The sequence below is a fragment of the Salmo salar genome, chromosome 19 (assembly GCF_965601325.2).
Source record: "Salmo salar chromosome 19, fSalSal1, whole genome shotgun sequence".
NCBI classification, from domain to species: domain Eukaryota; kingdom Metazoa; phylum Chordata; class Actinopteri; order Salmoniformes; family Salmonidae; genus Salmo; species Salmo salar.
In genome coordinates, this window is record NC_138309.1 from 82,350,682 (window position 1) to 82,365,637 (window position 14,956).

The following is a 14,956-nucleotide window of genomic DNA, read 5'->3' on the forward strand; positions in this document are numbered from 1 at the left end:
CATGTCCAGACCACCGAGCCCATGTCCTGACCACCGTGCCCAGCTGTTTTTTTTTATTTAAGATTTTTTTTTAGCCCAGAGATATTGTTGTCATTTTTTTGGTCACTCAAATATCACATGAATACACATTATACATGGCAAAATGTATAGAATTGCAAGAAAACTAGCTTTAAAACTGCTAAATTGTCTTTGCAACCCATGACAATGTGTAGAATTGCAGGAATTAAGCTTTAAACCTGCAAAATCCTTTAGTAGTGGTGCTTTCGCCCAACGCAGGGAGTTGCCAGCAGTGTATTTCCTGTCATGGCCAGAGGGTGCCAGCAGTGTATTTCCTGTCATGGCCAGAGGGTGCCAGCAATGTGCCACCATTCATCTCAAACCCTGCTCTGTTTGAGTCCGCTGTGCTGGTTATGTTATGTGCTAAATGACACGCTGCTGTCACAGCATGTACTGTCTGTTTGTGTTGTCAGGGCAAGGATCCTCTTCCCCAGTATCAACACAGTAATTGACTTGGCCTGTAATCTTCTCAGTGGGGCAGACAGGAAGGGTAAATAAACATTGAGAAAGCTGAACCTATAGCCATGATTCACTGTCCCTGGGCTGTATGTAGTAATGTGGATCCATATAGCCATGTCTCACTGTCCCTGGGCTGTATGTTGTAATGTGGATCCATATAGCCATGTCTCACTGTCCCTGGGCTGTATGTTGTAATGTGGATCCATATAGCCATGTCTCACTGTCCCTGGGCTGTATGTTGTAATGTGGATCCATTTAGCCATGTCTCACTGTCCCTGGGCTGTACGTTGTAATGTGGATCCATTTAGCCATGATTCACTGTCCCTGGGCTGTATGTTGTAATGTGGATCCATATAGTCATGTCTCACTGTCCCTGGGCTGTATGTTGTAATGTGGATCCATATAGCCATGTCTCACTGTCCCTGGGCTGTATGTTGTAATGTGGATCCATTTAGCCATGTCTCACTGTCCCTGGGCTGTACGTTGTAATGTGGATCCATTTAGCCATGATTCACTGTCCCTGGGCTGTATGTTGTAATGTGGATCCATATAGTCATGTCTCACTGTCCCTGGGCTGTATGTTGTGACGTCGATCCAATAGAAACCATATAGTCATGTCTCACTGTCCTTGAACTGAATGTTGGGATGTGGATCCATTAGAAACCCTATCTGTCTGTGTTTCTGATGTTTCCCCATGGCTCGATATTTTCTATTCCGGCCTGCGCAAGCAATGTGATACAATCTGCTCTTCCAGGAATTGGCAGTAGATAGGATTCTTAGTTCTTACTCTAAAGGTAGGAACTTTATCTTGAAGTCCCATCCCCTACACTTTTTTCCCCTCCATCCCATGCATAGCCATACCGCATCAATAATTTCTGGTATGCTGTTTACCTAGCCTAGAAACCACCTACTCTACCTAATTAGCACTTTTACTATATTGACCAGGGCTCACTTGGAAAATACATGTAAATCTCATGTAAATCTCAAATACATGAATTCAAATCTCTAGAATTGTTACCAGAGAGCAGGAGCAATTCCTAGTTCATTTAAAACACATATCAACATGTTGCAAAACAAGTCATTGATAGCTTGCATGATAGCATGTGCTGCCTTTTTAAAGGAGACTGTCATGCAGGTGCCACATAATATTGTTAATACAAAAGTTCTAAAATATCTTAGGAAACACACCTTACAGAGTTACTTGTTGACCTTCTTGGAAAGATGGCATGATGTGACCTGAACACCTCACTGTTTAACCTTTTGGGGACCTTTGGCCCGGGTAAATTTTTTCCCAAAGCATTGTAGAATGTTTGTTTCCCAGGTATTATCCAATATCCACCTTGATTGCTTTTCCTTACCCGCCAAACCCCGCTGGAATGACTTCAGAATTCGAAGAGGGATTCTCTGCGTACACAAACAGAATCCTTCATGATTAGACATTCCTGTTGTCTCTCCAAGATCGCTCGGATATGATCTCCCTCACTACCCCTCAGGCTGTGGCAGAGTGTGGGAACTTTAGATGTCTGGAGCTCTAGCACTCAACACAACCTTGGGTAGTCTGCATGCTATGATACAGTCAATTCCCACAGTGGACATTGAGTCATCTGTGGATCTGAGAGGATCTGTTCAGGCTTTCTCAGCATTATCAGACATGGATGTGGATGCATATGCATGTGACCTTGTACTGGTGGAAAACACAGCAAAGCATTGGTTATCTTCTGCCCACTTTCATGGCCTAGGCTAACTCCCAGATGTGTTATTTACCTGGGTAGCTACAGAACTGCTGAGTGACTGAGGAATCTTCCCAGAAGAGGAGGGATATTATCTATTTCTGAACACACTTGACAGAGCCTGTCTGCTTAATGCAATTTGCAATCACTGATTCCCAGAACCTGTATCAGACTTGTCGGACACAATTGTGAAGAAGACAAGCTGAACAGATCAATGTTCAGTCGATATTCTACATGCTAGAACCAAAGACGGGAAAAACTTTGCATTACCTGCATACACAGCAGCTACAACTGCTTTACAACGGACAAGTAGTTTGAGGTAACACCAAGCACATGGACAGATTCTCTTTCATCGTGTTGTGGCTAGCTGAATACCTGAAGAAACACAATAACAGGACCCTGAGTGGCCAATGTGTACAGTACCCTTTTGTGTGATTACTTTTCATATCCTAGAAACGGACATGGGCTGCTGCTTGATATACAAGCGAAAGTGCGGCTCTTGAGGGAAACCCTTCCCCTAACATTTACTGTTGACATCCGGAGGCCGCATGTTTTTGAGCCAGATTGATCCTGCTAAACATCGGTGATGTCATTCTGAGAAGGGGGTAGGGATTGTATTCGACTCAGCTGTGAGAGAACAGGGCAGCTGTGTCCTTGTAGCCAGAACACTCTCCATCGGCCCGCTTTGGGGCTTATACTGGTCTAGGGCTGTTATTCTGCCTGTGGAGGAAAGGGCAGTCAAAATACTGAAATGATTTAACAGTAACACAGTACTTTGTGCTGTGGTCATTGATGTTCTCTGTGAAGTGACAGTTCCCATGGCTTCACACACAGAAACCTAGGTCGAAAAAAATACAGGTTAAGACGACATAATAAACACATTCATTGGACCAGTGCTGTTGGTGATTCTACAGGATTAGCATTGAAAACGCGACCAGCTATCAGGACATCAAGTAATACAGTGGCTGTTGATAATATGAAAAACTTTTAATGGAATAGAATGACCGTAAAACAGTTATGCTATGTGTTTGTTGAGAAGATAACTGAAATTCACTACGATTGTGTTTTGACGTCAAACTGCTAATATTCACTTCCAGTCATTGGTCCAATGAATTTGTTTATTTTCGAACGCTTCTGCATGGAATTATTACGTTGTCTTAACCATTATCTTTAAAGGCTGTAGACGTGGAGTCAGAATCACATGGTTACACTATCAAAACCTTTCAGGCGCCATGGGGGAGAGGGTGTCTGTTCGTCACGGCCTGAAGGGGCTGTCTGGGTGACAGTGCCAACCCGTCTGAATCACACTTGAGTGATAAGCAGGACGAATACAGTTTTACTGGCGGTTACCCCTCTCACTGGGACTGATAACTGCACATAGACAGGAAAACTGAAATCTATTTTACCTAATTTTTACCAGCATGTCACCTGTGCAAATATAAAAAACTCTTGATCACCTTCACTCCACACACAGCGAGGCATACAAAGCTCTCTCCAGCCCTCCATTTGGCAAATCTGACCATAACTCTATTCTCCTGATTCCTGCTTACAAGCAAAAAGTCAAACAGGAAGTACCAGTGACTCCCTCAATATAGAAGTGGTCCGATGAAGCGGATGCTGAACTATAGGACTGTTTTGCTAGCACAGACTGAAATACAGTGCATCTGGAAAGTATTCAGACCCCTTAACTTTTTACACATTTTGTTACGTTACAACCTTATTCTAAAATGGATTAAATCGTTTTTTCCCCAAAATTTTTCCCACATTTATAAAAAAATAAAGATCTGAAACTACATTTACATAAGCATTCATACCTTTTACTAAGTACTTTGTTGAAGCACCTTTGGCAGCGATTACAGCCTCGAGTCTTCTTAGGTATGACACTACAAGCATGGCACACCTGTATTTGGGGAGTTTCTACCATTCCTCTCTGCAGATCCTCTCATGCTCTGTGAAGTTGGATGGGGAGCGTTGCTGCGAAGCCATTTTCAGGTCTCTCCAGAGTAGAGGTCGACCGATTTTATGATTTTTCAATGCCGATCCCGATTTATTGGAGGACCAAAAAAAGCCGATACCAATTAATCTGCCGATGTTTTATTTTTGTTTTATATACATTTGTAATAATGCCAATTTCAACAATACTGAATGAACAATGAACACTTTTATTTTAACTTAATATAATACATAAATAAAATCAATTTAGGCTCAAATAAATAATGAAACATATTCAATTTGGTTTAAATAATGCAAAAACACAGTGTTGGAGAAGAAAGTAAAAGTGCAATATGTGCCATGTAAAAAAGCTAACGTTTAAGTTCTTGCTCAGAACATGAGAACATATGAAAGCTGGTGGTTCAATATCCCCAGTTCCTCAATATTCCCAGTTAAGAAGTTTTAGGTTGTAGTTATTATAGGAATTATGACGTGTCGACTATTTCTCTCTATACCATTTGTATTTCATATACCATTTACTATTGGATGTTCTAATTGGCACTTTAGTATTGCCAGCCTAATCTCTGGAGTTGATAGGCTTGAAGTCATAAACAGCGCTGTGAAGCAAGCTTTGCTAAGAGCTGCTGGCAAACGCAGTAAAGTTTGAATGAATGCTTACGAGCCTGCTGCCGCCTACCACCGTTCAGTCAGACTGCTCTATCAAATCATAGACTTAATTATAATATAATAAACACAGAAATATGAGCCGTTGGTCATTAATATGGTCAAATCCGGAAACTATCATTTCGATGTTTATTCTTTCAGTGAAATACGGATCCGTTCTGTATTTTATCGAACAGCGGCAACCCTTAGTCTAAATATTGCTGTTACATTGCACAACCTTCAATGTTATGTCATAATTATGTAAAATTCTGGCAAATTAGTTCGCAACGAGCCAGGCGGCCCAAACTGTTGCATATACCCTGACTCTTGCGTTCTTTGCATGCAGAGAAGTGACACAATTTCCCTAGTTAATATTGCCAATGCTAACATGAATTTCTTTTAACTCAATATGCAAGTTTAAAAAATATACTTCTGTGTATTGATTTTAGGAAAGGCATTGATGTTTATGGTTAAGTACATTCGTGCAACGATTGTGCTTTTTCACGAATGCCCTTTTGTTAAATCATCCCCCGTTTAGCGAAGTAGGCTGTGATGCGATGATAATTTAACAGACACCGCATTGATTATATGCAATGCAGGACAAGCTAGTTAGCCTTGTAATATCATCAACCATGTGTAGTTAACTAGTGATTATGTGAAGATTGATTGTTTTTTTATAAGATAAGTTTAATGCTAGCTAGCAACTTACCTTGGCTCCTTGCTGCACTCGCGCAAACAGGTGGTCAGCCTGCCACGCAGTTTCCTCGTGGAATGCAATGTAATCGGCCATAATCGGCATCCAAAAATGCAGGTCACCGATTGTTATGAACTTGAAATAGGCCCTAATTATTCGGTCGACCTCTACTCCAGTGAGAGTACTTGATTACGATGGCGCCGGAGGGTCTTATCGGCTCTCAACCAACCATGCTATTTTATTTGTCTTATGACTGAAAAGAGCTTCTGGATATCAGAACTGCGATTGCTCACCTCAAACTGGACGAAGAGTTCTTCAATGAGTCGGACGGGAGGGATATACTACTAGACACACAACAGCAGCCTCTGGTAAGACACGGGGTGGGGGCCTATGCATATATGTGAACAACAGCTGGTGCACGATATCTAAGGAAGTCTCAAGGTTTTGCTCGCCTGAGGTAGTGTGGTCTACAGCTTATCATGAGACACTATCTACCTAGAGAGTTTTCATCTGTATTTTTTTTGCTGTCTACATACCACCACAGACCGATGCTGGCACTAAAACCACGCTCAATGAGCTGTATACCGCCATAAGCAAACAGGAAAATGCTCATCCAGAGGCGGCACTCCTAGTGGCCGGGGACTTTAATGCAGGGAAACTTCAATTAGTTTTACCTAATTTCTATCAGCATGTTAAATGTGAGGGAAAACAATTCTAGACCACCTTTACTCCACACACAGAGATGCGTACAAAACTCTCCCTCGCCTTCCATTTGGCAAATCTGACCATAATTCTGTCTGATAATTCCACCCTGATTCCTGCTTACAAGCTAATATTAAAGGAAGCACCAGTGACTCGGTCTATAAAAAAGTGGTCAGATGAAGCAGATGCTAAACTACAGGACTTCTTTGCTATCACAGACTGGAATATGTTACGGGATTCTTCTGATGGCATTGAGGAGTACACCACATCAGTCACTGGCTTTATCAATAAGTGCATCGAGGACATCATCCTCACAGTGACTGTAAGTACATACCCCAACCAGAAGCCATGGATTACAGGCAACATTCGCACTGAGTTACAGGGTAGAGCTGCCGCTTTCAAGTAGCGGGACTCTAACCCGGAAGCTTATATGAAATCCCGCCATGCCCTCCGACGAACCATCAATTCAGGACTAAGATCAAATCATACTACACCGGCTCCGGTGTCCTGAAGCTACTTCTGCGTTGTCTTGGCTGTGTGCTTAGGGTTGTTGTCCTGTTGGAAGGTGAACCTTTGCCACAGGTCCTGAGCGCTCTGGAGCAGGTTTTCATCAAGGATCTCTCTGTATTTTGCTCTCTTCATCTTTCCCTCATTCCTGACTAGTCTCCCAGTCCCCGCCGCTGAAAAAAACATCCCACAGCATGATGGTTCCACCACCATGCTTCAACGTAGAGATGATGCAAGGTTTCCTCCAGACATGACGCTTGGTATTCAGGCCAAAGCGTTCAATCTTGGTTTCATCAGATAAGAGAATCTTGTTTCTTATGATCTGAGAGTCTTTAGGTGCTTATGGCAAAGTACAAGTGGGCTGTCATGTGCTTTTTACTGAGGAGTGGCTTCCGTGTGGCCACTCTACCATAAAGGCCTGGTTGGTGGAGTGCTGCAGAGATGGTAGTCCTTCTGGAAGGTTCTCCCATCTCCACAGAGGGACTCTGGAACTCTGTTAGAGTGACCATCGGGTTCTTGGTCACCTCCCCGACCAAGGCCCTTCTCCCCCGTTGGCTCAGTTTGGCCGAGCGGCCAGCTCTTGGTGGTTCCAAACTTCTTCCATTTAAGAATGATGGAGGCCACTGTGTCCTTGGGGATCTTCCCCAGATCTGTGCCTCAACACAATCCTGTCTCATATCTCTACATACAATTCCTTTGACTTTATGGCTTGGTTTTTGCCCTGACATCCACTGTCAACTGTGGGACCTTATATAGACAGGTGTGTGTCTTTCCAAATCATGTCCATTCAATTGAATTTACTACAGGTGGACTCAAATGAAGTTATAGAAACATCTCAAGGATGATAAATGGAAACAGGATGCACCTGAGTTGAATTTCAAGTCTCATAGCAAAGGGTCTGAATACTTATGTAAATAAGGTATTTCTGTTTTTTATGTTTAATACATTTGCAAACATTTGTAAAACCTGTTTTCGCTTTGTCGTTATGGGGTATTGTGTGTAGATTGATAGTATATATATATATATATATATATATATATATATATATATTATATATATATATATATATATATATTTTATAATAAGGCTGTAACAAAATGTGGAAAAATAAGCGGTTTGAATACTTTCCGAATGCACTGTATGTTCCAGGATTCATCAGATGGCATTGAGGAGTTTACCACATCAGTCACCAGCTTCATTAATAAGTGAATCGACGACGTCGTCCCCACAGTGACCGTATGTACATATCCCAACCAGAAGCCATGGATTATAGGCAACATCCCACTGAGCTAAATTCTAAAGCTGCTTCATAAAGCTAGAGGGACACTTACCCGGAGGCTTATAAGAAATCCCAGTAGGCCCTCTGACGAACCATCAAACAGGCAAAGCATCAATACAGGACTAAGATCAAATCCTACTACTCTGATGCTCGTCGGATGTGGCAGGGTTTTCAAACTATCACAGATTACAAAGGGAACCCCAGCCATGAGCTACCCAGTGACACAAGCCTACTTGATGAGCTAAATGCCTTATATGCTTCCTTCGAGGCAAGCAACACTGAACCATGCGTGAGAACACCAGCTGTTCCGGATGACTGTGTTATCATGCTCTCAGTAGCCGATGTGAGACCTTTTTTAAACGGGTTAACGTTCACAAGGCCGCAGGGCCAGATGTATTACCAGGACGTGTACTCGGAGCATGTACTGACAAGCTGGCAAAAAAACATTTTCTACCTCTCCCTGACCCAGTCTGTAATAACTACATGTTTCAAGCGGTCCACCATAGTTCTTTTGCCCAAGAATGCCAAAGTAACCGGTCTAAATGGCTATCGCTCTGTAGCACTCACATTTGTAGCCATGAAATACTTTGAAAGGCTGGTCATGGTTCTTATCACCATCATCCCAGGCACCCTGGACCCACTCCAATTCGCATACCGCCCCAACCGATCCTCAGATTACACAATCTCTGTTGCACTCCATACTGCCCTTTCCCACTTGGACAAAAGGAACACCTACGTGAGAATGCTGTTAATTGATTACAGCTCAGTGTTCAACACAGTGGCGGTCAGTGGTGTTTAAGATGAGGGAGGACAATGTTTTACATTTTTTCATGAGCATGGCCTTTATTAAAGCATATTGGATGACTGTCATTCATATTCCATTCACCCAGTCCAATGTAACAGCAATAGGGTAAGGCTACTACATGATACTAAAATGTTCACTCTACCCATCATGAGGTTGCTACAGTCTAGGCTATGAATGAAAGTTTACAACAGGTGCACACAGGTCTAGAGAAAAATTGACACATTAAATACCGCCTTGCACACTCCTTGCACATCTAGCTGATATATGGTGTAGTCATTAGTCCAACAGTGACAAACAAGAGTTTCTATTGGACAAATTCAGGTAGGTTTATCCCCGTTTTGTTCCGATTGCTTCCATTTAAGAAACTTTTTTTTCAACAGAATTGGCGTAATCAATACAACTCTGATCACGCAGAAAACACAGTTCACTTTCATAGCTGCCACGTTGTATTCCTTCTTGCATCTATGAGCTCTCCTTCTCTCACTTTTTCCCTTCGCTTGTTTACTTCAATGCACAACACATCAATTGTATGTGATCCAGTGAAAAAAAATGTTCCAAACCATATCATTACCGCTACACACAGTCTACATCGTTGTCCCCATATTAGCTAAAGTAACGTCATAGTCAGCATAGCTAATAGAACTAACGTGTTAGTAAACCCACTACAATCATGCCGTAACGTTAGTGTATAGTCAGTAAGCAGTTTAGCAGTTACACCGGCAGGCCCCGGTGGCAATAAATTAGTAAAACTATAAAAGCTTACCTTGACTTGAAAGAGTTCCTGTGTTGTGTTGTATAGTCATAGCCAGCTAGCTAACATAGCATCCCTCTGTTTGAGCAGGGTGTCCTAATAGGCTAAATTAGATTGCTGCATTTGCTAAGTAAGTGAAACTGAAATTTTCATTTTTTAAGAAATGTATTTGTTCATAACTGTTCAACTGGTGCTACCCTACAGAGTACTGTTGAGGCTACTGTAGACTTTCTTTCTAAAATAGTGTTTTAATAAATTATTTGGTGATGTGATTATATTTAGTATAGTTTTATCTAAAAAGGATACATTTTTACATTACACATTTTTGTTTTATTCACTGAAGAGGATTGTGTCCTCCCCTTCCTCCTCGAAAGAGCCTCCACTTTTTCAACACCATAGTGCCCTTGAAAGTCATCATTAAGCTAAAAACCCTGGGACTGAACACCTCCCTCTGCAACTGAAGGGTAGGCAATACGAGCTCTGGGGGCCCATGCACCTGTCATCGATGTCTATTTTTGTATTTATTTAATAATTCATTTTGATAATAACCATCCAAAAACTAACTTGTAAATCTCTTTAATTTCATTATGTACTAGGAAGATAAGTGTTTGTTTGACAGCCATTGGAAAAAGTGGTAGGCTGAATTTTTTTATTTATTTTTTGGATGGTTTGTCCTCAGGTTTTTGCCTGCCGTATCAGATCTGTTATACTCACAGACATTATTTTAACCGTTTTTGAAACTTTAGAGTGTTTTCTATCCAAATCTACCAATTATATGCATATCCTAGCTTCCGGGCCTGAGTAACAGGCAGTTTACTTTGGGTATGCTTTTCATCCAGATGTCAAAATACTGCCCCCTAGCCCAAAGAGGTTAACTGTATAGGAAGTTCTGGGGACAGGTCATCAGGATACTGGACAGCCAATAAATTGGCAGATGCAAACAGATTATCATCTTTAGCAGACAACAGTTCTTGAGGGCTTGAACAAAAAAGCTGTTTGCGATTTCGTTCATACTGGTGAACCGGCATTGTGTGGTTGCAATATCAACAGTCTCTTATCTCTGGTATATCTTAGGATGCATTATTCAAGACTAAGTTTAAATTGTTTTGCAGAGTAATGGACATATAATGCACAATGTCTCAGGAAAGACTGTCTGGGTTGGCAATACTCCGTATAGAAAACAGTATGGCCCCCAACCTGGACCTACAGGCCATGGTGAGGACATTTGCACACACAAAAAGCGGACTTCAGGACACCAGGGGAGTCTCTCAAGTTGGATTTAATTTAATTTACCTTAAATATATTGCAGCCGATTTGTGTAGGCTATTAGCCAGACAAAACCCGTTCAACAATAAATAGTGGCTGAATGTATCCTTATGCCGACTACTTTTTTCACCTAATTGTTTGGCTATTTGATGCGTAATTTTTATAAAAAGTTAATAAATCGCAGCTAAATACGAGACATAGCTAAAGATAGTACACTGCATAATGAAACAATCCCTAGTTAGCTAGTGTTTTGAGGGTGGACTAGAGCATTCTTGATGCACACGGGAAACTGTTGAGTGTGGAAAAAAACAGCAGCATTGCAGTTTTTGACACACTCAAAACGGTGCGCCTGGCACCTACTACCATACCCCATTCAAAGGCACTTAAATCTTTTGTCTTGTCCATTCAACCTCTGAATGGCACTCCTTGTCTCAAGGCTTAAAAATCCTTCTTTAAATGGTCTCCTCCCCTTCATCTACACTGATTGAAGTCGATTTAACAAGTGACCTCAATAAGGGATCATAGCGCTCACCTGGATTCACCTGGTCAGTCTGTGTCATGGAAAGAGCAGGTGTTCATAATGCGTTGTACACTCAGTGTACAGACATGTTATTCACTGTGTTATTTCAATTTTCTATGTGTATTTAAAAAAATCTTATCTTTAACTCTGCGCTGTTGGAAAAGGACCTGTCAGTTAGCATTTCACTGTTAGTCTACACCTGTTGTCTATGAAGCATGTGACAAATAAAATGTGATTTTAATGTTACAAACCCTCCACTTCTTGCTGCTTGTGTGTGTTTGTGCATTGTGTCGGTTTGGCCCAGCCCAACTCTCTCTGCGAGGGTGGGTTTGTGGTTCAGGTGACCAAGGAGAGGATCTCACCCCACCCCCATCAGAGGAACTCCATTATCAATGCAGTCTGCTTCCTATTCTGTACTCTCACTCAGACAGTACTGCGCAGCTAGCCGTGCGCAGACAGCCCTGGGCAACTAGCCGTGCGCAGACAGCCCTGGGCAGCTAGCCGTGCGCAGGCAGCCCTGGGCAGCTAGCCGTGCGCAGGCAGCCCTGGGCAGCTAGCCGTGCGCAGGCAGCCCTGGGCAACTAGCCGTGCGCAGGCAGCCCTGGGCAGCTAGCCGTAAGCAGAGCGAGAGCTGTTCCAGAGTGCACATACTGGAAATTCCTTTCATGCCAAACCAAAATCCCAGTAATTTATCATGCCTGCTTCTTTTGACCTGCTTGTTGGTATGTCTAAAAGAGGTCGGTGGTAAAACACATGGCAAATTAAAACCAAGCTAAAGACCTACTTCCTGCATTGTGGGAATGCTTCTCTGCAGGTAAATTGATTAACACTTCCGTTGTTTAATACCTCCCCTAATTTGAAATGCAGACAGCCCCCATGGTTTAACAACACCTTCCACCTCTCCTAATTTGTCAGTTACCCACTATGTATAAAAGGGCTATACCTGCAAGAAAGTGATCAATAAGGGGCTGTTTGAAAGGGACTCATACAAACATTATATATTTTACAGGTCTTACGTCTGAAATGGGTCAAAAACCCTACACAACCTGACGTTAGTGTGTGTCGAGCCGAGTCTGCCTCTAAAGGGTGGGGCAGTTCAGTGCTTCCTTATTTGGAGAGGGGGGCTGGTCACATGGGGCCCATGGTAACCAAGCGATAGGGGAGAAAACTGAGAACCTTGAACCGACGGCAGAGCACGAGCCCACAGGGACAGAGAGTGAGAGGGAAGGAGGTACAGGGAACAAAAGCAGACAACAGAACAGAGAGAAACAGAACAAGGAGCGAGGAAGAGATAAGTGAGGGACAGGCAGAACACTGATAAGCACATGGTGTGAAAATGCCTACAAACTTCACAGTGGTTCCTGTGAAGGATGCCAGGAAGTCCCGGGAAGAGGAGGAGGAGTATGATGAAGATGATGTGGATGACAACAATGTCTTCAGAGAGGAAGACGAGGCTGCCCCCTTCCCAGGTGAGAGGCGGAAATTCTGGGGCTTTTGTTCTCCACACAACTTACTCCCTCTGCACTGCAAAGGAGATGAGGACATGACTTGTGGGCTGGAGTAGCTGTTGCTAAGTTGCAATTGAGCACGGCTCTGTCGTTTTGTCAGATCAGGTGTATAGTGAAGGGACGTGGTGGTGTATTGACAGATCAGGTGTATCGTGAAGGGACATGGTGGTGTATTGACAGATCAGGTGTATCGTGAAGGGACATGGTGGTGTATTGACAGATCAGGTGTATCGTCAGATCAGGTATTTGATCACGACGGAGGTGGTTGGTGATGGAAAGGTCCAAGCAGCTCACTTCCTTGACCCTAACAAAGATGATGGCCAGGGCATTATAGGGCTACAGTTGCTTTGGCTATACATGTTGTGTTAAGCAGCTTTTTCCTCTAGTTTTGTTGGTTTCTCAAGTAATAAAGATGGGAGGCAGTAGACGGGGTCAGACAAGTGTTTCCACATACTCCGAGGCTTTTTGGTTTGTTTTGTCCCGACTCACACACATGCCCCTCCTCTCTTTCTGTCTTGCTGATACAGTTTTGCTACCACACTTCCTGATCTCATTGCTCCCTTCCCTCAGTCTCTCCATAGTCACACTGTCAGAAATAATTAGCCTTAGCATCCAGAGACATAATAATACATCTTCTCTAATTGAGACGCCAGTGTCTTTCTGTCCGTTAGCATGCTGCTACACACTACAATACAGCTAACCACTGCAAATCATCATCAATTCTCCCGTGAACCCGAGCCAATTGTGAATAACGAGCCATAACAAGGGAATGTCATTAGCTGAGTCTTCCCACAAGTCTGTGCTAACAGACTCCACACAGCCCCCATTGTTGTGCCAAACCGTTGCTGTTATTTTTGTTTTTCCACTGTTTCACATGGCGAGGGACAAACCGGTTCCACCGCGACGCGCAATTATGGCTACCCGCTGCGTGAGATCTGACAGACTGGGAAGAAGAGTGGTGGCTGGTTATATTATGGCTGGTTATATCAGCTCTCTGGCAGAGGTCTATCTATGTGGCTCAGAGGGTCGGGCAGGGTTTAAAACCCATGCATTGACATTGTTTACTTGGAGACTGCCAGAAAGAAAGGGAGAGTCTGATAGAGGTCAATGTTATTGGCTTCCTGTTGGTTCTCTGTGGGGAGAGTTAAGATTCCACCTCCTCAGAGGGATCTGTAATGGGTCTGGTTCCTGCTTTGTAGTACCTGTATAATACTGAATCACTCCCCATAATAACAATACTAGACTTTGGTTAAATGAAAAACATGGGGACATTTGAGTCAATCATGACCTCTGGTGCAGCGTCCAAGGCACTGCATCTCAGTGCTAGAGGTGTCACTACAGACACCCTGGTTCGAATCCAGGCTGTATCACAACCGGCCGTGATTGTGCACCGCCCTATGGGACTCCCAATTGGCCCAGCGTCGGGTTTGGCCGGTGTAGGCCGTCATTGTAAATAAGAATTTGTTCTTAAGTGACTTGCCTAGTTAAATAAAGGTGAAATAAAAAAAGTTGTTTAAGTGTCTATTGTCTTTACCCCAATACGTTTTTGCTCAATGACGCAGCAGATATTGGAGGGAAGGCAAGCAACTCCTCATGTTTGTCTGTTACTGTCTGTGTCGGTCTCTGTCGGTCTGTGTCGGTCTCTGTCGGTCTGTGTCGGTCTCTGTCGGTCTGTCTGTCTCTGTCGGTCTGTCTGCTCTGTCGGTCTGTCTGTCTCTGTCGGTCTGTCTGTCTCTGTCGGTCTCTGTCGGTCTGTCTGTCTCTGTCGGTCTCTGTCGGTCTGTCTGTCTCTGTCGGTCTGTCTGTCTGTGTCGGTCGGTCTGTCTGCGGTCTGTCGGTCTGTCTGCGGTCTGTCTGTCTGTCTGCGGTCTGTCTGTCTGTCTGTCTGTCTGTCTGTGTCGGTCTGTGTCTGCAGATCATTTGTCATCTGCCTTCCCTCTGTCTTTAGGAGTATTTAAACCTGAACTGGAATGAAACAAAACCTGACATCTGTGTCAAATTATTCCTGAGTGTAAAAAACCCCATTGAATAACAGGGTAGGAGTAAACCATTTCAGATGTAGCATGCACTGAAGCATCTCACT

General features: G+C 43.2%; 1 protein-coding gene across 6 annotated transcripts in view; it reads left to right on the forward strand.

Moving 5' to 3' along the window:
* The window catches only part of LOC106603998 (solute carrier family 12 member 7), a 125,142-nt gene that overhangs the window by 7,243 nt on the left and 102,943 nt on the right, over positions 1-14,956 (forward strand). The window contains exon 1 of one of the 6 annotated variants that reach the window (XM_045702781.1): positions 12,524-12,834. The exons of 4 other annotated variants lie outside the window; for them this stretch is intronic. In XM_045702781.1, coding sequence (XP_045558737.1) covers positions 12,702-12,834 — 133 coding nt within the window. In that variant the 5' untranslated portion in view covers positions 12,524-12,701. Of the gene's footprint in view, positions 1-12,523; positions 12,835-14,956 lie in introns of those variants that run through there. One more of the 6 variants, XM_082966008.1, reaches the window with a different exon arrangement.